At 42.2% G+C, this 23,443-nt stretch overlaps 3 protein-coding genes across 7 annotated transcripts in view; 1 reads left to right on the forward strand and 2 right to left on the reverse strand.

Annotated features, from left to right (window-relative positions):
• Window positions 1-21,973, reverse strand: LOC102096912 (melanotransferrin-like). Of its 3 annotated transcripts, XM_065033213.1 has the most exons (19): window positions 16,842-16,956; window positions 15,455-15,528; window positions 14,231-14,368; window positions 11,583-11,746; window positions 10,700-10,799; window positions 9,446-9,622; window positions 8,819-8,981; window positions 8,648-8,712; window positions 7,833-7,990; window positions 6,578-6,764; window positions 6,260-6,408; window positions 5,946-6,036; window positions 5,569-5,637; window positions 5,095-5,277; window positions 4,651-4,807; window positions 3,879-3,961; window positions 2,448-2,632; window positions 1,875-2,061; window positions 1-1,151 (listed from the first exon to the last, which is right to left on the reverse strand). In XM_065033213.1, exons 3-19 carry the CDS (start codon window positions 14,280-14,282, stop codon window positions 1,102-1,104), a joined length of 2,220 nt encoding a protein of 739 aa, XP_064889285.1. In that variant the 5' UTR covers window positions 14,283-14,368; window positions 15,455-15,528; window positions 16,842-16,956; the 3' UTR covers window positions 1-1,101. The 3 variants fall into 3 exon arrangements, with proteins under 3 accessions (XP_064889285.1, XP_064889286.1, XP_064889288.1); XM_065033214.1 differs by lacking the exons at window positions 15,455-15,528; window positions 16,842-16,956 and adding an exon at window positions 21,857-21,973; XM_065033216.1 differs by lacking the exon at window positions 16,842-16,956 and having other exon boundaries at window positions 1,855-2,061; window positions 15,455-15,473.
• PISD (phosphatidylserine decarboxylase) overlaps window positions 16,997-23,443 on the forward strand; it is a 24,350-nt gene continuing 17,903 nt past the window's right edge. The window contains exons 1-2 of one of the 2 annotated variants that reach the window (XM_065033230.1): window positions 16,997-17,133; window positions 20,554-20,648. In XM_065033230.1, the coding sequence (XP_064889302.1) occupies window positions 17,078-17,133; window positions 20,554-20,648 (151 nt within the window). In that variant the 5' untranslated portion in view covers window positions 16,997-17,077. The remainder of the gene's footprint in view (window positions 17,134-20,553; window positions 20,649-23,443) is intronic. The other variant, XM_065033231.1, reaches the window with a different exon arrangement.
• The window catches only part of SFI1 (SFI1 centrin binding protein), a 46,354-nt gene continuing 44,840 nt past the window's right edge, over window positions 21,930-23,443 (reverse strand). Inside the window, exon 32 of one of the 2 annotated variants that reach the window (XR_010466727.1) lies at window positions 21,930-21,968. The gene's annotated coding sequence lies outside the window, so the exon portion shown is untranslated. Of the gene's footprint in view, window positions 21,969-23,018; window positions 23,045-23,443 lie in introns of those variants that run through there. The other variant, XR_010466728.1, reaches the window with a different exon arrangement.

Below are 23,443 nucleotides of genomic sequence, written 5' to 3' on the forward strand. Positions count from 1 at the left end.
TCTGTTTTCACTATTTGCATCTCATTTATTGCTAGCTGAGGTTAATACAACTGCAACATATGTAGTGATGACCGGAAAATTTTAGGTGAAGGATTTTTTTTTAATTAACTATCTTAACCTTGCTTGGTTCAGGATGCATGGGAGCAGAAGGGAATGCAGTCCTGAAATGAGCCCTGCCCATGAAGAGCCATCCACTCTAAATCTTTATCCAGTAACAGGCAAAACAAATATATGATACATTGTGTTTAAAAGACTTCATATTGTGTTCAGACAGCTTCTGCTTGTAGAACCAATGCTGTATAATTGATAAATCATATTTTGACACCTCATAGAATCATAGATTCGAAGTGTCAAAGTACTATAAAGTAATGGAGATTTTGCCAAGACTGAATATTGCTTTCCTTCACCTTAAGGCTGCAAGGATCCAGTTCTGCTGGCTATTAGATTCTTTAATACATTAAGTTCTGAGATTAAAATGTTTTGATTTACTACTATAAAATCCTTGGTTAAAAAAGCAAATACGTTATTCCCAGTTGAAAGCAGAAAAAATTAGCGATTCTGGTAGCAATTACATATACCAGCTATAGTATGTATGGGTATTCAGCAAGGACTATCTAGCTGCGACCAAAATCACAAATATAGGAGGACAATGCTGCAACTACCAAATCATCAGTTGACTGGTGTTGCATGGAAAAAGTTTTAGAAGACAAGCAAGGCAAACTGCTACCGACTAACCTGTGCTGCTCGTGATAGTGTGTATTTTAGTCCATGGTATCGGCCCTGCTCTTCCCACAGAACTGCTGATTTCTCTGTAGCAGCTGTACAGGATTGCTGATCCTAGTTCTGTGCTGTGGGTTATGCAGACTGGCCTGTGCTGTTCCACATGAGGCCACGCTCCAAACAAGAAAGGGGTGACATATGAGTGCTATAACATTATCATAAACATAAAATCTGCTTAAAAAAGTACAAGTGAGTATTCAGCATACATTTCTAGAGATGACTGTTTCCTTGCTGATTGCTTTGGATAGTTGGACTCGGATATTTCCTTGTTTTCAACGTGGATGGAGGTGTATGCGCCTTTCAAAGCCTCAGTATTAGCCATCAGTTTGATGAGGATGAACAGATATCCTGTTTGCAGAAGTCTAAGATGCCTATAAACCAGAAGAAAGTATACACTTAAAGATGCCATCAGCTTAAAAAAATAGCTAATTCTTCGGATACTATTCACTAAAACAGCAGAATAGAGCTAAAATTCCCCTTTTGAATTTCACTTCTTTCACAGAAGTCTAATTTACTGTGTAATTTAATTTACTTCAGTACAAATTTTCAGATCCCAAAACAGCTTTACCCTGGCTCCTAGACAGCTTTCACTTTTTGTGACAGCTAAATGCATACTTTACAGCTTTCAGTGGAAAATAATGAAAAGGCCATCACTTAAGATTATAAAGGTTTTGATCTTGAATTCTCTAGTGCACTCTCTTTGAAAAGGAAATTATTTAACTTATTTCTAAGTTAATTCAATAATGGAAAATACAATTTCTTATCTTTTTCCCAAGTTGGGCATATCCAAATTAACATATATTCGCTTTTTCCCAGAACTGATCTTTGGAATTGAAGGGACAAAATTCAGAGTGGGAATAAAACAGTCCTACTTCAATAACCTCATATTTGCTCTAAAATGAATTGGTTATTCTGTTCCTGCAGAGCTTCAGTTTCAGTGCTGTTGGACAAGAGTTGTACAAGGCTCTAAATGAGCTACAAACACTGTACTCCTTGGAAAACTGTTGCTAACAGGACAAAAGGGCAAGAGCTATGCACAGAAGGCTTCCTGCTTTGCATTTTTCTCTAACTCACCATTCAGCACTTGACAGTACCTGCAGGTGTGCAATTAAACACTGATTCTGCCAGTTGAAAGAAAGACTCTCCAAGAATTTCCTGATAGCTCATGTGACTCGCATGAACAAGGTACTGAGTAGTATCTTTGAAAAGCAGGTCACTTTCACCGTACTTCCACGACTGAAAGAGATGGAATTCAGAATCCAGTTTGCTTCCCAGAGATTCCTAAACAGAAAAGAAATAAGTTTCACAGCTTGGATCATAAATAGCAAGGTTAAGCTGGTGACCCTCAGTTTTATAGCAAGATCTAGCAGAAGAAAGGTTCCACTTACGTTCACCTAGTACTGTCCTTATTCATACAAAACAATGCAGTCCTGCAGTGGCTTATTTCTCAGCAGAAGTATGACCACTGCAGAATAGCAACTGGTGTCAAAATGCCCCTTTAGCAAATCCAAATAATTATTTTCTCAGTCTTCTATGCTCATTCTTAACTCTATCATACTGAACCTGAAGGCACCTTATGTATTTAGCGTATAAAGCTTTTGACCTTGAAAGGATTTTCAGCAGTTGCACAAAACAAGTGATAACCTTTTCCTAATTATCTCTCTCACCTGAGATTTCATCAGAAAGTCATAGATTTTAGTGACAGTGACTGGTCGAGTCATGACTGCGCTGGGGGGAATGGGGCCAAGGTTGCAGCCTGCCCACTCTGTGACTGCAGCACGTGTTCCATCGGGACACAAGAGCTCAAAGTCCATAGCGCTATAGCCTTTTGCCCAACCAGAGCTGTCCAGATCTGAAAAGAAGATTAAGTGAAAGCAAATCCTTTTAAAAAATGAAAGCAGAAGACAGGGCAAATCTCATGCAAAATGTTAAAAATCGAGAGGAAGGAGTTTAGTTAATATGTTCAAAACAAATGCAGCACATTCTGTGGTCAGTTATTAGGAATGCATAAGGAGCAGGGTAGTGCTTTCACTGAAGAAACTGGTCCGTGAACTTAAACAGCTCCTATCAACTAAAAACTAGAGTAATATAAAGGGATATGAACAGCTCATCATGCCTCATCTTCATCTGTAATCGGATGACTTTCTGAAAACCAGCTATTCAGCCTGCAGGTCCTTTGCTTCCTCAAACTGCTCGTCACTGCTAGAATTCCTGTGGGTTTCCAGGCCCTTATACCTCCACTTGATTTTAGAGAAATTCCTCTCTTTGAAAAGCCTATTCTGTTACTGAAATTGCCTAAAATAAAATTTCAGTGTGCTTTATCAGGCTGAACAAAATGAGGGTTCACTTCCTCTCCAGCTCTGTGAAAAGGCAGCATATTTTGGCTGTTAGGGCAGTAGGCAAAATTTAAGAGTTTGAGGGATTTAAGCTACTGTCACCAAAACCATTTTCAGTCACAAAATCCAACTACTAGATTGTTGCAAAGGTCAGTATTTCCCAGAGGAAATTAAACATTTCATAGTGAAGCAATAATGTTGTTTAGAAACTGTGAAAGGCAAAATAATTTTCAGTATTTTTACCTATTAAGCTATTTGGACTGTTTATTCTGTAAGTGCCTGTGAAACAACCTAAGGAAGTTGCCATGTCACAATGAAGCCACAGAACATCTCCCAGCACAAACAGCCCACAGCATCGCCCTTATCTGCCATTGTAATTCCCAAAACTCTGATTAAAAACAACAGGTACATGCACTACGGCTGGGACAAGATTTGGTGGGAAAAGTCACCTGCTTTTTCAAGCTTTGAGCTTTCAAAAAAACAGTGCAGTCTTCAGGGATAATTAGCACTCAACACACACCTTGATCTTTGCATTCAGTGATTCTTCCTCTTTCCTCCCTTAAACTGAACAGTATCTGAATTTTGACCTTTGCTGGAACACCCACATGCAGGAAGGTTCTTGCAATTTTCCAGTCACAAAGACAATTTCATAGACCAAAATTAAACCTGTAAAAGCTGATCCTCATGAGCGATGGTCACTGTGTGGGAAGTAACTGACACTAATGAACATTCTCAAAGGAAAAGAGAATATCTGCATCTCACTCTGTATGTTCTGGAGTAGGTTAGAATGTTCCAGGAAAGCTACATCTCCAAAGCTCCTTCCACTGGGATTCCCAACTAGGCACCTAGTGCAGGAAAAAGTAAAAACAAAAAAACCCAAAACCCAATAAATTGTCAGACAGCCACTACATGATGACTGATGTTTGGATAGTCATTTGAAGCTAAAACAGGAGTAGCTGGAAGTATCGTACCCCCCCTTGTTTGTAATTACTTAGTTATTATATCAAACAAGTTAGTGATGTCAGTATAGATCTTGGTGGATAGTGTCCACATATTTGACAAGACAATCCCTTCATCCATTAAAGCAGCTCCCAAGCCAGAGTTGTGGCACAATGTCCGTGCAGCCTCACCTGGGCCTAGCCCGGAAACAGAATGTAATTCAACTAAATGCATTATATATATCCTATAAGAGTGCTTTCACCTTTAACACTCTACCTCTGCTTCTATTTTTTAAATATCTCCAGTCTACTTAACTACCTCCCATACCCTACACTGCTTCTTACCACATCACCTCTGCTCTCTGACCTTCTAACTTCCTTCCACCCCTTCTCTTTAATGATCCAGTACCAATGCTCTAGGCCTGACACGTTTGGAAGCATTGTCTTGCTCTGGAAATGGTTTCATGACTGTTTTAAATCACCAGTAAGCTGAATATCCCATGGCAACTGCAACCAAAACAAAATACTTGCTAGCAAAAGTCACTTAACAGTTCTGGCTATTGCTCTGCACTCCTGACTCTGACAAAAGGCTTTACCTGAGTGCTCCCATACTGCCGTAGTAACGTTCGTTGTGACTTGCGACACATCTGCTGGATACTCGAGCCCCTTCCACCTCACTCTCTCCAATACAGACTTTGCACCGGTTTCCATCTGCTCCTGGCATGCAGCCCTTCCAAAAGTAGTTCTGATAAACTGAGTAGAGAAAAGTGAGGTGAGATTAGGGCAAGGTATTCCAAAGCCTCTTCACATACGTGAAAAGGCAGGAATGGAATTCCATCCTATCAGCTAGCAAGAAGAGGGCTAAATAGTGCGAAGAATCACAACCAGTCAGACAGGAGGAAGAGCTGCTTCAACACCCTCTGAGACCGCAGCCATCACCCGCTAGTCAGATCCTCATGGGCCCACTTCCACTTTACTCCCAGATTTGGGCCTTCAGATTTCCACAATCTAGTCATCAGGTAACCCAGAGCATCCCTTACCAGAGTCAATGTCACAGTTCCCAGTAGCATTCTCCAGAGCTCCCGCTGCGTATCTGGAAGGAAGTAACCATCCTCCAGGACTATACAGGTGACTGTGGCAGGATCGCCTGCCCCTAAGATTATGGATGTTAATCTGTTTGGCATTTTTCTTAGCCAGGGCAACAGCATAAACTGGTGGTAGTGCTGTGAAACAATGACAACAACCAGTTATACCAAGGCAACTAAGTATTCCAGACAGGCACAGCCCCTCTCTTCCCTCCCTCATCCTGTCATGAGATCTTCAGCTACAGCAGAGGATCTGCATTCTTAACTTAGCCACAGAGCTCTTCTCCTAGCTGCTTGGCGTTACCTGTAAAGCTCCTACTGAACACGCACAGCAATTTCTTTCCCAAACCAACATGCCAATACATTCCTACACAAGTCCTAGAGGGAGCCTCGGGAAAATCTTTTGCCTTCTCAAGTTTGTCCTGTTACCTTTGTGCTGAAGGTGAATGAGCTTTCCTGTTTCCTCCATGCTCTTAGCAGCCTGGGCACAATCTCCTCCTGGAGAGGAGAGACAACCACTAAGGATCTTGTGACTGCTGTCATGCCTGTCACATGGCAGCACCCCACCAAAACCTTGCAGTCCTCTTAAGCCATGTCAGCATCTCCGTCCCCTTTACAGAAGAGATAAAATAAGTAGCCAGACAAAATGCTACAGCCAGTTAGTAGAAGAGCTGAGAAGAGTATTTGGACATATATATTGATTCCCGCTTCCATCACAAAATATCACAGACTGTGGAAACTTAACTATATTTTTAATGGCACTTTTTTTATTCCCTCCCATATGCTAAGGTCACATGAGAACTTACCATAGCATTCTGCAGCTACAGGCACCAATCCACACCTCCCTGCAATGTAGACATGTGTTGCGTCCAGGGTGACTGCATCGGCCTCGCTACTCTGCCAACAGCGTTACAGAAAAGAACAAAAACAGGATTTGGATGAAGTGTGTAACCAAGCAGCTGTACTTCCCCACAGGCTGCAAATTCCCCTGCATAAATTCCCTCTCATTCCTTGTGGTCCTTCTGGTGTACAAGCTGTTTTTCCTCTTGTTCAGCTCAGACAAGGACATACACACCCTGTGTGGTCTTATCATACCCTCTGACCAGAGGGGGTCTCCTACCTTGATCATTTCAATGCATTTGGTCATGGAAGTTGCTTGGACACAGACTAATGGGTCGGATTTGATGCTCAGTGCCCACTCCTCACATTTGCGCAGCTCAGCATCACTGATGCAGCACCAGCGCACAATGCTGTTGTCCAAAGAGCTCCCTGCATCAGAAGGAAGGAGCACAGTGAGATCATGTCACCTGTGCACCAATCTGTTCTTTGCTAAGGGGATGTTTAGGTCTATGCAGATGTGTCTGATAGGGAGCAATAACACAGAAAGAGAAAAGTTTCTACCCTTTCCTTAGCTACAGTCCTCTGGAAGGCTTCTTACCTTCATGACCAAGTCCCTTAAGGAGAGCTACATAATCCAGACCAAGGACATAGGCAATCTCTAGCTGCTCCTCAAGAAGCTGTAAGTGCTGAGTGGCATCCCGGAACAACAGGTTCTTTCCCCCAAAGGGTGCTGAAGTAAAGAGTTCAAACCTGGCTCTTTCCTTTCCTTTTCGCCCAAAGAGGCGCTAGAACAAGAACAACACCTTTAATTGCAGAAAATCTGATAATCCTTCCAGCAACAGGCAGCCTCACCCTTCCCTCCCTCCATATCAATGGTTTGTGACATTGCACTCAGGGTTCCATCAGGTACTGCAGTGAGTGGATGGTTCCAGTGCTAAAAGCATCATATGATTCAGTTTTTTGAGAACTTTTTTCCATCTTTGTTATTCCAATATATTGGGCTGCGCTCAATGTGTCCTACCCTGGAAAGGCAACTGAGTATAGCTGAGTGAGAAACACTTGTGATAAAGATCAGCACAGTAAAGCGGTTCAAAATATCTTGGGCTTTATGCTGGGGAAGTACCATGGGTGAAGTGACTCTGTGCAGCCTGATGGCACTGGAAGAGAAGAAACCACTGAGAAGTGTCCTAGGGACAGCGCTGCAGTGCCATTGCTGTAAGTGGGGAACAAAATTAAGATACGTGTTAATAAATGTGCTGACAAAGACTTGTGAAGATCTCTCAATAAAGGAGAGACTTTGTACTACTGCTGTCTGGCAGACTCTGCATGACAGGACAACCCAGCTCACTGGCTGAATTATTCACTGTCTGATGGACTATTTTAAGGCCCAGATGCCTTCATAAATTCTTCAAATTTGCATTTAAATATGCATTTCAGGTTCAGCTTCAAATAGACTCCTGGATGTCAAGGTAACAAATGCTATATATATGTTGAGAAAAGGAAAGGAATAAAGGTGAACCCTGCCTGAACCTATGCATCTCCGTCAGCTACATAAGAATTCACACAAGTTCCAGGGCAGGGTGAGCACCATCAGCCAGTTTCCAGTTTGGGTGTTATGGCATCTTTACCTTCTTTATTTATTCCCAGCCTTCTACAGCAGAACTATTTAGATGGAATTAAAACCTTCTTCCAGAAGCCAGTGCAGGATCCTTCCCCAGAACAAACGATTTTTAGTCCTTTCTCACACTAACTCTAAATTTCTCAAGAAGGAAGGCAAACTGTGTGGTAATCTCCACACAGAGATGCATGAAAAGCCCGTGTCTGGAGATACACAGTTTCTAATATCCACTCACTTGGATCATAGTAAGAAATTTGTTGGTGATCTTCTGGAAGTTGTGGCGGGTGACGATGCCCCGGCCTGGCCCCTTGCCCAAGTTACAGGTGCTGTATTCAGTCAGCTTGGCTGTAGTCCCACCAGGGCATAAGAGTTCATATTCCTGTTGTTCTGACTCTAAAACAACAGGACACTCATAAATTTATGAAGTGAGACCTGCCTTGGCACAGAGATGGAAGGCAAAACATTTTTCAGAGGAGGTTGCTCAAAGATCAAGCAAGCAGCACAGTGCACCAAGCACACTCGGGAAAGTTGTCCTTGGTATGATCTTTTCTTAACAAAGAGAGGGACCCCAGTCAGCAGCACTTAAAATACTCTTTAAGCTCTAACACTGTAAATACATTTGTTTAAAAATACTTACCTGCAAATACTACTGATAACCACCAAAAATGTCAATACAGAGCTCAACTGAGTTTAAAAACACAAAACAGACATACAGGAACTGCACATTCTAGAAGCTCAATACTCTGAATTTTCCAATGAATCTTGTAACTCAGGCAATGCAAATGCTGACAGATGCATCAGAGACTTTAGGGTATAAAAACATCTGTCTGCTCCCATTCTAAGAATCTCCTGTGAGCAATTATTGCTCACTTAGTCTTTCCTTTTCTATTTCCTTCTAACTTGTGTGGAGAGCAAAAAAAAATACAACTGAACTCCTAGCAGGGATTGAATTTTCCCTGAAAACAACAAAAATGTAGGCATATCCCCCAACCTCCCATGCAGGAAAGAGCACAGCCAGAGGTTAAAAAGAATCTGAGTTTTTATGATTACCTGTGGCACTCATAATTGTTAGATGATCTAAAAAGGCCACATCTGCAACTCCACTCTTCAAGCACCTGCAGGAAGACAAATGCCATCCCATTAACAGGTCACCCGGCTTTTTCTCCCTCACAAGTTCTTTCTCCCCAAAGGTAAATTCAGTACCAGTGTCACAGAGCTCACCTGAAGGCTCCCTCAGAGTCATAGAAGGGTTCGTTACTGCTTGTCTCACAGAAATGGTTCTTGTCTCTGACATAGGATTTTTGTCCTTGGCACAGAGCACACAGCCGAGGAGCAGCAACACCAGCCCCAGGGATGCAACTTGCATTGAAATACTCACTGATTACTGTGGATGTAGGGGGAAGAAAAACAAAAACAAATAAAAGAAATCAAATGGGAAAAAGCAGAAGAAAGAAAAGGAGCCAAGCCTATCATGGACATAACTAGGACTATGGTGCTAAAAAAAATATATATCAGCAAATGCAGCTTCATTGTCTGAACTTCAAATTTGAAACATTTGCTGGAAACATCAAATTTTGCTTGGTTCAAACCAGCTTTGTGCTGGCTAAATATTGCAAAGATTTGTTCCCTGTTGCATACAGAACACAAAGATTTCCCATTTTGCTAAAAATTCTTCTGCTTTGAGATCACTAGAAAAGAACTGAAGAGAGCTAAAAGCCAGGATCAAAGACAATCCAAGGGGATATCTCATCCACAAAGTCCTTCTGTTTCCACATAGTTCAGTTCATTCTACATCTGCTTGCATTTCACCCGCTTTTGCTGAGGGCAGACATGGCTCCTATCACCCACCTTGGCTCAGAGGCTGTGCCTCGTCCCAGGAAAGATCATTCCTTGCAAGGAGAAAGCCAAGTGGAATGTTCCAGCCTGATGTCCATCTGGCTCCATTGTGGCAGCTGCGCACACCTCGTAGCCTCCGGATATCCAGAGTTCCTCGTTTGGCAATGGCCACAGCAAATACACAATTTCCTGTGACAGGACAAAATATGTAACAGAAATAACTAAATCCCAATTCTGCAGCTTCCATCTGTGTACAGGAGTTCAACTGCTTCTGTGAACATGGCTAAAGAAAAAAAACATCTTAGGCATATAAAACGTAAGTATTCATGCCAGGAACTTTACCAAATACTGGCCACCTGCACCTTGTCAAACTAAGCAGTGCAAGAGACGTGCAGAGCAAGAACGTAAAAATCTGGTGGAAAAGGCTTACAAGATCATCCAGCTCCATCACCCAATGCAATTGCTTCTCAGGAATTTTCAACATTTGCATCACACTGTTTAGGTATCATAACGGAAAGAACTGCTGTGTGTTATCCTCAGAACATATTGTACTTACCACCAGCAGAAACATCAATTCCACTATGATTTCATGGTTCTTCAGCCAACAGAAAATTCACTTCTGTTCTCATACCATCCCCTTATTAGTCTCTTCCTACATCCATCTGCTAACTTGGCTACCTTCTCAGATTCATGTCCCACAAGTATTTACTATTGAATGTTTGATTTTGGCTCAGATTTATTTATTCTTGGTCTATAAATCATTCACTGCAAAGGCTGTTCAGGTCTGCCAGGAATGAAGAGTAATCTTACCATAACAAGATTTCTCACCTTATATTCTTGTCTCTTTAGGGTGAGAAGGAGAAAACTAATTCATGAGAGAAGCTACAATCTTAAAGAATCACCAGTAAATGTTTAGTTACATTAGTAAAGAGCATGATATAAGAATTAACACAGACGGAGTAAAACCTTTCGTATTCCCTCCAAGATGTAGAACTCCAGTAGACCAATGCTGCAGGCAGAGGTAGATACCTACAATTTGTCATAGTGACAGTGCCACAGGCAGAAAGGCTACTAGATACAAAGCACCACTGGTATTTTATTCATCATCAGTAAGTATTTTAGAAACAATTGTTAGTCACCTCCATACTCCTGTATTGAAAACATACAGACTTTATTTTCAAGACTTCTTGAGCTTTGCCTTTCACTGCTTAGCAATTTATCAGCCAAATCAGAAGTACACCTTATTCTTTTGCTTTATGTACCCACCTTGGTCATAGATCTCCTTTGCCACCACCATCAAACCGTACAGCTTTACAGCAGAGTAAACATCTCCGGCATCCAAGGAGGCGGCATCTGCTTTGTTCGCCTTAAAAACAACAGCAAAACCCTCAAAACAAGTGTCTTCACAGGGAAACAAAAAAACCCCACAGCCTCCAGAGTACAGTTTCTGCCTGAGAAGTAGTAACCAGTGCTTTCTACAAGCATTTTCTTTGGTTTTAATTTAATCCCTGCTACTAACCATGGTGAAAAGTTAGCAATGAAGGCTGAGTTACCTTCAAAAGATACCTATTCTTTTCCTGCAACGTCTTTTCTCGCCCCTTCTTCATGCCTTCCACTCCGAAAACACAATTCTGATGCCGACTGAAGAAAAAGGCAACCTCTGTTTCCTCCTACTGCTCCCCCAAGACCACAAATCTCTCTGAGTTCTGCTGAATATAGTATTTCCATGAGCTGGAAAGTCTAACTGGAGTCCATTAACAAGGGTTGCAGGACTGAATGAAAACAAGAAATAAATTATTCCCTGAACCAACAAGAAATGTTTTCTTTGTTTTGTTTTCCAGGTCCCATTTGCCATTGAAGGCAACTGAAGGGAAATGGAAACTGGATAGTTTGGTTTTGTCCATTTATTTCCAAGCAGCTTTTTACTTATTTCCTGAAGATTGCAAGGACATTAGCAGGGTAAAATAGTACATCTAGTAGAATGCTTCTGGGTTTTAATTCTTGCCTCTCAAGCTACCATGTACTTTGTCATATAAGCAATACCATCATTTCAGTATCATTTTATTCTCCCATGGATTCGGTTTACCAGTTACTTCTTCAAAAGAGGACTTGGACTCAAAATTAGTTTTAAAAATCTCTGTGAACTCACCCTGATTTTATCAATGCAGTCATATGTATTGTGGGCTCTGATGCAAGAAATCCTAGCAAACGAACTGGCAGTAGTAAGGGGCAGCACAGCCGTAAGTGCTTTGGACAGTTCAGCACACTTTCTCTGCTCCAGGTCAGAAAGGGTGCACCATCGGAATTTCTTCCCTGTAGGATCAAAAAAAGAAGTCAAGATTTCTAGGATTTATTGAAAAAATCCTCAGTTTAAGACCTCATGGAAGAGGGAGTTTTTTTAGTTTATTTAACTTCATAAGCATGTTGATTCTGCACACTCACATACCCTCATATTTAGAGGCACTCAAGAGCTATGCCCAAGCAGTCCGACCACGATCTCTTTTGCCCAACACGGAGGACAAGGAATGTTTGCTGGTCAATCTTTACTATGCTTCTTTGCTTCCTCTTGACTGTCAGCGACAAACTACTTTTTAGGTAGATTTTTCAGGAATCAACAACAGCATGATCTTTTGACTCAGAATCTTTCTTGCTTCACCCTCCACGAATCTTAGGCAAGGTTGCCATCCAGAAGGAGGAAACAAAGGCAAAGACATCTTTATGGCTGTGGTCTGTTTTCCTGTTGGGACAGCAGGAGGAGGAATGGCACATACAATGTAGGGTAACCTTGTTACCATCTCCCTGTTATCAGCCTGCAGTTTTTCTCCCAGCAAGTCAAGGGTGATGTGACCTTATCAGAGCACAGACCTTCTGATCTTGATGTAAACAATGCATTCCCCAGGCTTTATTAGTTTTATTGCTGTCAATATGTCCTTGGTTATCAATACAGGCCATTCTTTTAACCTTTGCTCTGCTGTTTCCTCTGGTGCTTTCACACACAGGTATTCCCATGCACAATTTAGCCATACCAATCTTACTATTTCTGTTACAAAGTTCTAAAGATTCAGAACTAAGCCTGCAAAAGAATAAGAAATGTGGAGGGAGGATGCTGACAGGGGATCACGTTGCTTTAGCTTTGTTGAATTTAGTCTTTAGAGAGGAGACTGTTGGTTTTTAAACAGACAATAACTGGTATTCCAAGTCTCAGGAGTCTCACAGCACTGAGCTATTAATACACACTTTGTTAGAACAGCATTTCCCACTGAGTGCCATGCTTTGTTAGAGAAGTAGTTACTTCCCATTTTATTTCCAGACAAAGATTACTTGATTTTAAAATGTTAAGACCCACATCAGAACTCCAGGGTCAGAAACCTTAGGTCAGAGGAGAAGTATGAAAATTTTAAGTTGAAAGAAATTCACAATTAAGTGCTACTTTTTAACAGAGGAAACCAAACCACTCAATCTAGCAGGTGAGGATCTGGGGCTATTTGAAATTATGATGGCAATTCTGTGACTTTGATCTTTCCTTGTTTTGAACAATTTATTATCTAAAGTGTTTCTTCAGTTATGACAAGTAACTTGCTGGATTTCCCTCAAAATAGAGAGGTTTACCTTCCACGACAACACCCACTATGAAAGATAGGAATTAGGGACTATTTGTTTATTGACAACGAAGGATCGTGCACTATATTGAATAGAGTATTGAATAAACATTAACAACAAAATCCTCAAAACCTCACCTCTTCCAAGCAGGAAGTTAGTAAGAATTATCTTCATTTTTGGATGTCAAACAAATAGATTAAACAGCCTGCACAGGAACACTGTGCAGAACTGTAGCAGAACTGAACTATTCAGTTGCCAGATCTTTTTCCAGATGAAAACTCAGTAACTTAATTAAAAAAAACAAGCGAACAACAACAAAACCAGCGCCAGCACGCCAGCAGAAACAATGGGTTAGGAAGATGCAATTAGAAGCAGAGAAGGTGAAATCTCCTTTTCCAGCAGGAGTCGAGGGTTTGGTTGGTTTAAACTGACTACAAAGCTACACCTTAAAGGAGTCCAGACATGTCAACAACACTTCATCTTTTCCTTAAGACTCCAATGATTCCATCTTGGATGTACTGTGACTTATTTTGTATTCTTCCTATTAAATGCCTTCTGCTCTGAAATACATCATCATATACATCTCAAGAAGATACTACACATTTAAGGATTAAAAAAAAGGATTATTATATATAAAAATAGTATGCAGTTATGTAACCTGAAAGAATCTTATACCATGTAACAAAACCCAGGACTGACTGCATAGAAAACACTACAACATCTCTAACATTGACATTTCCAGATGTTTAAGCATTTGGCTCTCTGGCCATCTAATAATATTAAACATAAATATTGCATGGAATAATGGTTACAACGAAACATTGAAGTTTTTATTTCTTCAAGCATAGCATCAGACATCAGTACTCTACTTGTTTTGACGTTAATTCAGCACAATTCCAAAAAGAACTTGTTGTTTTAGAGGGGAGCAGACTGCAATACACCGATTCATCCTGACAGTGTTAATGAGTATGCAGATCTCAGCTGTTCAAAGGACACAAACTTTTACTGGATTACTGCTTCAAAACTAACAGGGTCCCCATCTGCCAATGTTCAAACAGCAAAAGGAAATCAGAGGCACAGTTCTGGCTGCAACTTCTTTGCACAGAAGAAAACAAAACCAAGGCACGTATTAGCGTTTGTAACCTGGTAACCCATCCCGAGATCACCTTCCTCTTTCCCTCTTGGCATCAGCCTTACCTGAAGACAGCAAAGTGAAGATGATTAGGACAATTAAAAGCACTGTCTTCATGATCACAGCAGTTCCGCAAGGATCCTCTCTCTACCCTGACGCTCTGCTGTCTCATACCAGGAATTCCACAGTGATGACCAGAGCTTCTGGAAGATAACAAATGGTTTTAGGCATCAACAAGGATAAACCCAGATTTAAGAAAAAAACAAACTGTCAGAGGATGGTATATCCTTGTATTCGAAGGAGAAAAAGGACAGAAAATATCCATGCATTTTCTGCTTGTTACAGACATAGGAAGAAAGGTAAGCCTCTGCTTTTGAAATAAATTGTGCTTCTACTGTTTCAAAATGCCTTTTGGAGATAGGTAAGACTTCCGTCTGTCGTACAAAAAAGATAACTAAAGCTAAGTGAATTGTCCAAGCTACTGATCATATCTCTCTATTGAATATTGAAGGGTCCTTCTTACCTTATTTTTTCACCTGATAATGGTTTATCTGCTGAGTAACTTTAAACAAGAAGTAATGGTATGCCTCCCTGAAAATTCAGAAGAGAGCTGTGACACTGTTGACTTTTCTTGACATTCTGCATTCCGTTCTAGCACAGCAATCTCAGCCAACTTGGCTTATCTCCCTGTTTTCTAACACTTAGCCTGAGTATTACCACTTAATTACTCTACAGCAGCCATGATTAGCACCATTATTTCCACAGCAGAGAAAAAACCTCCACATATATATATAAAAGCATAAGTGTGCATACTGAACTGATCTGATGATGCATAGAATATTGCTAATATAGTTTCATCTTTCCTGTTCAGGAGAGAATTGACTATTCCTAGGGTCCTGGAGAAAGAAAGTCTTTTTCCTAGTTTTATTTTCCTTCTTCATCTTATAGAATTTCTTAGTACTTTCTCTGCTTCATGTATTTTTGCCAATACTTTTCCCAGACTTTTTTGTTGCCTTATGTACTTCTTCCTAGTGATTCAGTCCTTATCACCCACTTACTTCTTTTGCATCCATGTACATGGATTCCACTGCTTGTCTCTGCGTTTCACAAGTCCCCTCCCTAGATCTGCAACATTTGTTGCAGTGTTGTGTTTCCCACTAATCACAGGAGTCACATTTTTCACTGCTTCCTGCGCTCCCAAAACAAATGTTTTCAAGCCCTGAGATCTCCAGTTTCTCATTTGCTAAGAGAACAACGGTGGTATTATCCCACCCTTTGGTTCAGCTCACCTGCACAGGCCTAGCACAGCTCAGGACCCGTTGGGAAGTTTGCTTCATACCTCAGCGAGTGCAGTTTATATAATCTTTTAATACAACAAATTAACAGATGTTTTAAAAAAAAAAATGTAAGAACAAAACACATGATAAAAGTAACTTTAAAATAGATAAAGGTCCACATATTCACTTTTAATTCCAAGGAGAAAGATTAGATCAGGACGGATCATTAACCAGTTCAGTCAGTGTCAGTTAATATACACTATAAACAAGTGTGTTTCATTTAATTACACCTGAACATCTGAATCATCCCTGAATCACTCCCGAGGAAACTTGTCTGCCAGGGCGCAGCTCAGGATCAAAACTAATGGCTCTGCAATGCCTGTAGCAAAGCACCCAACAGGATCAAACCCACCTCCTTTGAGGTTTGACTTCCTGCCAATCCCACCATTCCTTAGCTCAGGATACACGTATATCCCAACAACTCAGTCAGCTAATATTCTTACTAGTACATGAGGGCTGCATCTGGATCTCTGCTCAAATTCTGCATATTTAAATATAAAAGGCTTTCCTGTATATGTCTAAGGTAGTTATACAGATACCGTGCTTTTGTCTGTGGTGATGTGAAAAAAGCAGAATGACATGAAGATGTTGTGGACTTAATTTAGGCCAAATCAGCAAAACAAACAAACATTAATCACAAACGTAAAGTAATCAGGTCCGCTGAGAGGACCATGTCTGAAAGTACTGAGGATGCGGAAACAGCAGCAGCACCCTGGAATTCTCTTCCTATTGATTCACTCTGTGAAACTACTCCCCTACCAGCATCAGAAAATGGTAATTAGCCACTTCACAGTAACATAGCATCTATGTGTCTATCAAAGGATAAAAAATCAGCTCTGTGCTGCTGGGATCCAGGCCGCAGCATAGGAGCAGACGTTGGTGCGCTGCCCTGCCCGCCATCTCCTGTGCAGAACAGCAGTGTGTCTGTCCCATGGCGTGTGTGTGTATCCCCAGAAAAACCCTGCCCTGACACTCCTGGTGCTCCCATGTCTGTGCTCAAGGCTCACCTGCCCCTCCACAGCAATGCTGGGAAGCAGCTGAACCCCAAGTGCCTCATGCTCAGCTCCCCAGGCTGTTTCTCCCTCTGGGGAGCAGCTGTGTCCTGGTACCGCAACCTCCTTGTGGAGCAGCCTTGTCCCCGCACCACAAACCCTCAGGGCAACCTTGTTCCCACACCACATCCCCTGGGAAACGGCCCTGTCCCCACATCATGTGTCCCCTCAGGAAGGGCCCTGTCTCCACACCACATCCCCTCAGGGACAGCCCTGTCGCCTCAAAGCACCCCCAGAGAACAGCCCCCGCCAAGTACAACATCCCCCTTTGGGGAACGGCCTCAGACTCGTGTCTCGATTCCGCATGTTCTCTGAGGAGCCATCCCGTCCCTACACACGGCATTGCTGTCAGGTAACGGCTCCCTCCGCACTCAGCCCCGTCCTCTCATCCCCTCCCGGCCGGCCGCGCTGTCCCCTCAGCCGCACCAGCCCCGCCCCTCCGCCTGCTGGCCCCGCCCCCGGCCTGTCTCCCGCCCTCACGCGCCGGACGCAGCAGAGGACGCGGCGGCGGCGCAGCGGGAAGATGGCGGCGGCCGTGGCGTGGGGCGGCGTGGCCGTGCTGCGGCGGAGCAGGTACGGGTACGTAAACTCCGCGCTGCCCCGCGGTGAGGGGGCTGCGGCTGTCCGGTCCCGGCAGAGCTGGGGACGAAGCGGCAGGCGCTGTCTGACAGCCGGCACCCCAGGGGGCGGGGGGCGTGAGGAGGAGCCGGGCGGCGGCCCGGCCTCCCCCGCGCCGGGGGCCGCAGCCGCCCCCTCCCCTCCGGCTGCCGCTTCTCTGACGTGTCCCTGGCGAGGGGAAGGTGCGGTTGTTGGTGGTGCCTCGGCCCTGTGCCCTGGGCATGTGCGAGGAGTCCTGTCCTCGTTCTCTAAGCTGGAGAACAAGACGGAGGTTTTACGTTTTCTGAGCAAGAAAAGCGTGTGGTCTTGTATAATTTTAACTTGGTCTCATAGTCTGTAGTTGTCAGTGTGTAAGTGTTTAGTAGAAATGGGTAGTGAGGTGCAGGTGCTGCCCCCACGGTTATGTAACCCCGGGGAGGGCAGATTTGAGACGCACCTGGTGGGAACCAACAGCCCGTTCCAGATGTTCTCTGACAGCTGCTGCTTTTCACAGCAACAGGTCAGCTTTAAGAATGCGGTTTGTAGGATACAGTTCAGTGTCCTTACAACACACCGTCCCCTTACTCTGCCTTCACTCTCAAAGCCTGGAGAAAACACTCGGTGTGGGATTGCCATCCAGCCTCGGTGCCCGGGAAGGGAGTTCAGGCCCCTTGTCCCCCAGCAGCTGAAGTCACTGGGGGGTCCCAGCGGTTCCCACGCCAGCAGCCCCCGGCTGAGTGGCAGAGGCAGGAGGCCAGCGCCCTCCAACACGCTTGGACGCAGCAAGGTCAGGCTGTCAGGAGCAGGGAAGGCAAGGCTGACAGTGAACTGTTTAGTCTGGGCATCTTTACCTATTTTTAGAGAGATTTCAGAGTAAGGAGGAGACTTGTCCCATATTGGTCGCCAAAACACGTTTTCTAAGAGCTTAGGGTCTGCAATTGATTGTTCCATCCCTCCTCTGTGTTGATCTCTGCTGAAGTACCAAGTCCTGGTGTGTCCTGCTCTGCCCAGGCCACCTGAACAGCTCCCGAGAAGCCAACACAGCTGGGTTTTTTTGGCTGTGCTTTTTCTTACATGGTTATGTATCAAGACTCATATATGTCTCAAGAATACTAGTGCTTTAGGCTGTAGCTAAGTTTTAATATGTTTTCCCTTGACTTTTAAAAACTCTTCTGGTAAATTTAAGTTCAGTGCTAGCTGGATTGGTTCTTAGTTTTTTGAATCCCTTAGAAGTAGCCCAGAAGCTCCCAGCTTGCTGATGGGCAAGTACTCCTTTTATCCCAAGTGTTTTAATATGTTGTAAAACAGGCCTTGTAATACCACAAATTAGTGTAGGTCTGGTGTATGACCCATGCGGATCAGCTGACCTCGTTCATTATAAAATTGCATCATGTTGCTATGTAAAACATACAGGTTCTGCAGCAGTGTGGGACGCTTTTTCTGTCTTACTAAGGAAATAATGTCCCGGGAGATGAGGCAGCAGCGTGACGTGTTTAGCAGCTGGTTACAGGACTGTGTTTTGGGAAGGGACGGTTCTGGCACATTTGGGTTAATTTAGTGGTTTTAATAGAGACCATGAAGCTGAAGGGCAGAGTGAAATATTACTGACACCGCCTTATGGGGATAAGTGAAAACTATAGTGATTTGTCCTTGGCTAATATTAAAACATGGTTAGCGAGTGTCTACTTTCTTGACAAGAAATCCAGTATTTTTAGACTCCTTTTCTAAATAAAGAGATAATGTGTAGATGTAACTCATTAGACACCTGAAATTAATTCTTAACATTCTTAATAACCACTTCCTGAAATTGAATCACCCTAAATGATGCAGTAGCTTGTAAGTGAATGAAGTAATCCTGTACGTGGTGTGTATCTGATCAAGAGCAGGTGAAGGGCCAGGGGGCCAAATGCAGCTGTCCCAGGTGTGGCATTCGCACCCTGGGAATGAGGAGGCTGCACGGAGACCTGCCAGACCTGGCTCTGCCTCAGCCTGTTGGGCGAGAACACGGGCTGGCTGCCCCGGGGTCCTGCCGTGCCATCCGTGAGTGCTTGTCTAAACCTGCTTATTTACAGACTGCCAACAGGAATAGTTCTTGTGCAGTTGGATGGATCCTTTTCAGAGCCATTAGAAAGATGAAATGGTATATATTAAATACATGAAAAATCCTGGTTGAACCTTTCCCGTGTGTTGGCCAGTTATAAGTCCATTTTATCTGCTTTCAGAGTGGCAGAGCCGCTCACGTTACAGTTCACCAGCGCACAGAGTGGTGAGACAAATTCTAAAGAACTGCTGTGCCTGGCAGCCTTTTTACTTATCCAGCTATACCAGTTGGTTTAATAAATGACGTTCCTTCTTCACAGAACCCATTACTATTCTATGTACTCCTCCTCCCCACCAGCATGGCAAGGAAGGAGATATATGAACCCAATTCAAGTGTCTTGTAAGGTCGTTGCTGTTGTAGGAGGTTCTTAAATGACACACCTGTGTAGCACCTGGTGGAGATGGAATAATCCCAAGGGCTAAACGATCATTACAAAATTTACCACAACATTTGCAAGCAGCATTTGTTTTGATCAGCACGGCCGAATTCAACTTCACCCATTATAACCACTGCCTTTGGGTGGAAGTAAATGCGTTAGCTGTGTTGTTACAGAGGAAGGTGACCCTTGTGCTGCGTGCCTGTCCTGTCAGTAGAGGAATCTTGTTTTAAACATTTGTGTTTTCCTCAGCAAAATACAAGCAATTTCCTGACCTTAAAAGAGTTGTTTGGATGCTGTTGGATAAAATAGCTCTGTTAAACTGGAAGCAGACTTAGAGAGCAGTAACTCTCATCAGTTATCACTTATTTAAAAAAAGAAAAGTAACAAATAGATTACTAAACATGTAGGTCAGGGCAGCCCGTAAAAAAAGATGAAACTAGATGATATTAGCTTGCTTTTCTAAAAAGACTCAGTTTGTATTCACAATCACAAATATTTTAGAACTCCAAACAGGCCAAGATATGATACATAATGACAGTGTAACTAGTTGCCCAAACAGTGCTCTTGCCAAGATAAGCACATTCAGTGCTCAGAAGAATATCACTGTCACAAGAGAATTGAGCTCAAGAGGAACATGTGTCAATATTTGGTAAGAAGATGAAAATATAATATAGATGCTACATTAAATAAATATCTGCAGGAGCAGTTGGATTGTCTGGTTTGTTTTTCTGGTTGTTTTTTTCAGGGAAGGAATAGGCCAGAAGGGAATAGGCTCAGTGGGAGCTCTGTGACACTTCAAGGAGAGTTTCTCTCAGTGTTATTCAGGTTCTGAATATAAGATTATCACTGCATTGAGCTGCTTATGTTTGCATTATTCAACTTTTGTAGTTAAGCAATTGTTTCTTGTTTGCTGTACTTGCAGTTTGCTGACGAGCTATAACTTCCTTGTATACGAGCACCTGGGGGTCAGAACTGGAGTCCTGTGGAAGCAGCCGCCTTCCCGGACGTTTTTCAGCGGTAAGTGGTGGCTTGTATCTACCTGGTGTTTTTAGACTCAGGGTTACTCAAAGCTGGGCAAGTTATGGCCACATATTGGTGAATACGAAATTCCTGAGATAAAAGCAGAAATGGGAGTCCAGCATCACAGACCTGTTCAATTAATGGTATTTCCATAGACGTGAGCTTGCAAATCATGCTTTACTCCTTTGGTGTTTTGTATTCCAGACAGTAAAAGAATTCACCTATTTCATAAGATTTCTTATGAGGGGTTATTAATTGTTTCTCAGCTATTTTGGAATACTTGGATAGCAGATGTTGTAGCAATAAAAATAAAAAACAGAAATAATTTCCTTTAACAAGAGGAGCATTTTAGACACAGAGCTTCCCTCGCCACGGTTGAAAGCTACTTCTCTGTTCTTTTGGAAGTGCCATCTGTTCCACAAAGATTTTACAGGTAGGAGGAGTGTTCCAGAGATGCAAATCTGCATGGCAGTTTGGATGCTGTGTAGCCAGAGCAGTATTGGCTACAACTGGAAAGGCAGAGTGGATCCCATCTGGGGCAATGTCAGCCCCCCCAGTCACGAATATCTCTGTTGAGGCTTATTAATAAGCCATGCAGTTGTTTATTTTCTAATAACAGGTGCTATAGAGGAAGGAGGGCTCTGGAGAAGAGCATATATAATGGAATCTCTATACCTGTAGCTTTTAAACTTTTCCCAACATCTAATCTTTTTTGTAGTGGAGATGATTTCTGTATAGCAAATTAAAACCCATTAACCGTAGGTTCATTTTTCTTCATTAACTTCTGCATGTTACTTAGTTTTCTGAGGAGTCTACAGTTGAAAAACGACTTTTTAAAAGACACAGTACAATTTAGCAGAGAGATTATTCTGAAATGTGAAACTGTTTGATGTCAGTTTAGTGGTTTTGCATGTCCTGCAACATTTTTAAGTGTTCTGTTGCTCTAGAGTGTTTCTGGCAGGAGAGACGTGTTTGTGTCTGTCTTTTGCTGGCCAGTGTCATGAAGGTGATGTGAAAGAGTCTGTGTGGATGGTGGATAAGAGCTCTTTGTGTTAGCCTACTCAGGAATAATGAGCCTGACAGCTAAATGATATCCATTGTCAACTTGAAAACCAGGGAAATAATGTTAGACGTGAAGTGACTGTCAGTGAAGGCCAACAGCAAGCTTAATATGGAATGGATAATAAGAAAGCAACAGCACATACCTGCTGGGAATTTGTTGAAAGCTGTTCCGCTGTGTTACCTGCCTTGTAGTGCAGCTCTTGCCAGCTGTTCACTGTGAGATGTCTGAGGAATTCAGAGTTCAGTTTAACAGGCCTGTAAGAAAGAAAAGGTATAAATATCATTTTGTATTCAAATCTGTACTTGTAATTTTAATAAATCAAGAAATCCAAGTAGGTTTACATTAAATGTTTAAGACTATTAAAATGATGCTTGCACTTGGAGTTATTCTAGCTGAGTAATGCTGTGAAGATCAAATATTATTGTTTGTTTTTAATAAATATTTGTTTGTAAACTTGTCACATGTGTTTTCATATATTAGTATAACAACTGCATACAGTCTTCAGTTTTTGTTTCCTTGCCAGCTGAGTTATTGATCCTATTTTCTTTGGGTTAACTTGCGTGTCCAAATTCTTTGTCTGACATGTCATATGTGGATATTTCATTACTGAAAATATGCTTACATAGATTAATAGAAACACCCTCTCTTTGTTGCCTGGGGATCAAAGATAGTCCTTACAAAATAAAAAACCTAGGGTATGAGTTACAGAAGTGCTGTTGCATTAACGCTGGAGGTGGAGAACAGTCAACTCTTCATTTATCCACAAGTTAAATGTTTTGCTGTGGTTTGTGGAACCTCAAATGGTTTGGTCTCTAGCACAGAAGAGAAACGTTTGTATCAATTAATCAGAGAGGCTCTTGGGTGGAAACAGCCTCTCTTGGACAAACCAGAAAGAGCTGCTCCCTCTGAGGGGCTCTGGTTTGGGAATCTGGTGAAGGAGCAGCTTTGCTCACCCAGAACCAAAGACGTGGTGGGAAGGGAGTTAAAGGCTTTAGGGCTAAAGAGCATCCTTGGTCTCTGTACAGACATTTCTCCTGAATAGTGATGGCAGGTAGGAAGGTTGTGGAGTCTTTGTAAATTCAAAATAAATAAAAGTCTTTCTTTACAAAGCTTTCTTAAGCTGTTCTAACTGATCCCTGTCCTTTATTGAGCATTGTCCTTTAGGGTAGAATATTTTCTAGAATTTTAACTGTATCTGTAGTTGCTGCTGAGTTTGTTGGGGGTTTTTCCATGGAAAATAAGATATTTTTTTTTTCCAGCAAGAATAAAGTTATTGTCATATTATGATGTATTTTAGGACGTATAATTCAAACAATGTTTTAAATCACATCTGTAGGAAATAAATAAGCAAAATATTAGTTTGGTAAAACAAAATGTGAGCAAGAATTACTTTTATTTGGCATCTTTTTGCATCATGGTGGATGAAGAATAGCTGAATGCTTCTGATCAGCTCTCCTACTTAGAACTAAAGCTTCCCAGATCATTAAGCAATTATGCTTTATCTCTGTGCATTGTTTATGGAATTTTTTAGTTGTTAATGTGTCCTTTCATAGTCAAACACTAAGCTTGATGTTGATGGAACAAGATATAATCCATTGTTTTTTGATTCTGGCTCATCCATGTTAATGATTGTTGTGGAAAAGACACCAATCAAGATCTGAGAACTAATTCCTTTGGGCATTTTCTCTGTCCAATAGTGACTTATGCTCACTGCTGAGAACCTTCAGAC

Source organism: Columba livia, chromosome 17 (genome assembly GCF_036013475.1).
Source record: "Columba livia isolate bColLiv1 breed racing homer chromosome 17, bColLiv1.pat.W.v2, whole genome shotgun sequence".
Classification (NCBI taxonomy): Eukaryota; Metazoa; Chordata; class Aves; order Columbiformes; family Columbidae; genus Columba; species Columba livia.

Bases quoted from the DNA above. Each gene is read 5' to 3' on its own strand.
- LOC102096912 (XM_065033214.1), bottom strand. From the start codon at position 14,282: ATGAAGACAGTGCTTTTAATTGTCCTAATCATCTTCACTTTGCTGTCT. The intron at 11,747-14,230 runs GTAAGGCTGATG...TTGATCCTACAG, and splicing joins CTTCACTTTGCTGTCTTCAG to GGAAGAAATTCCGATGGTGC. The intron at 3,962-4,650 runs GTAAAGCCTTTT...TTCCTGCACTAG, and splicing joins GGCAGTATGGGAGCACTCAG to GTGCCTAGTTGGGAATCCCA.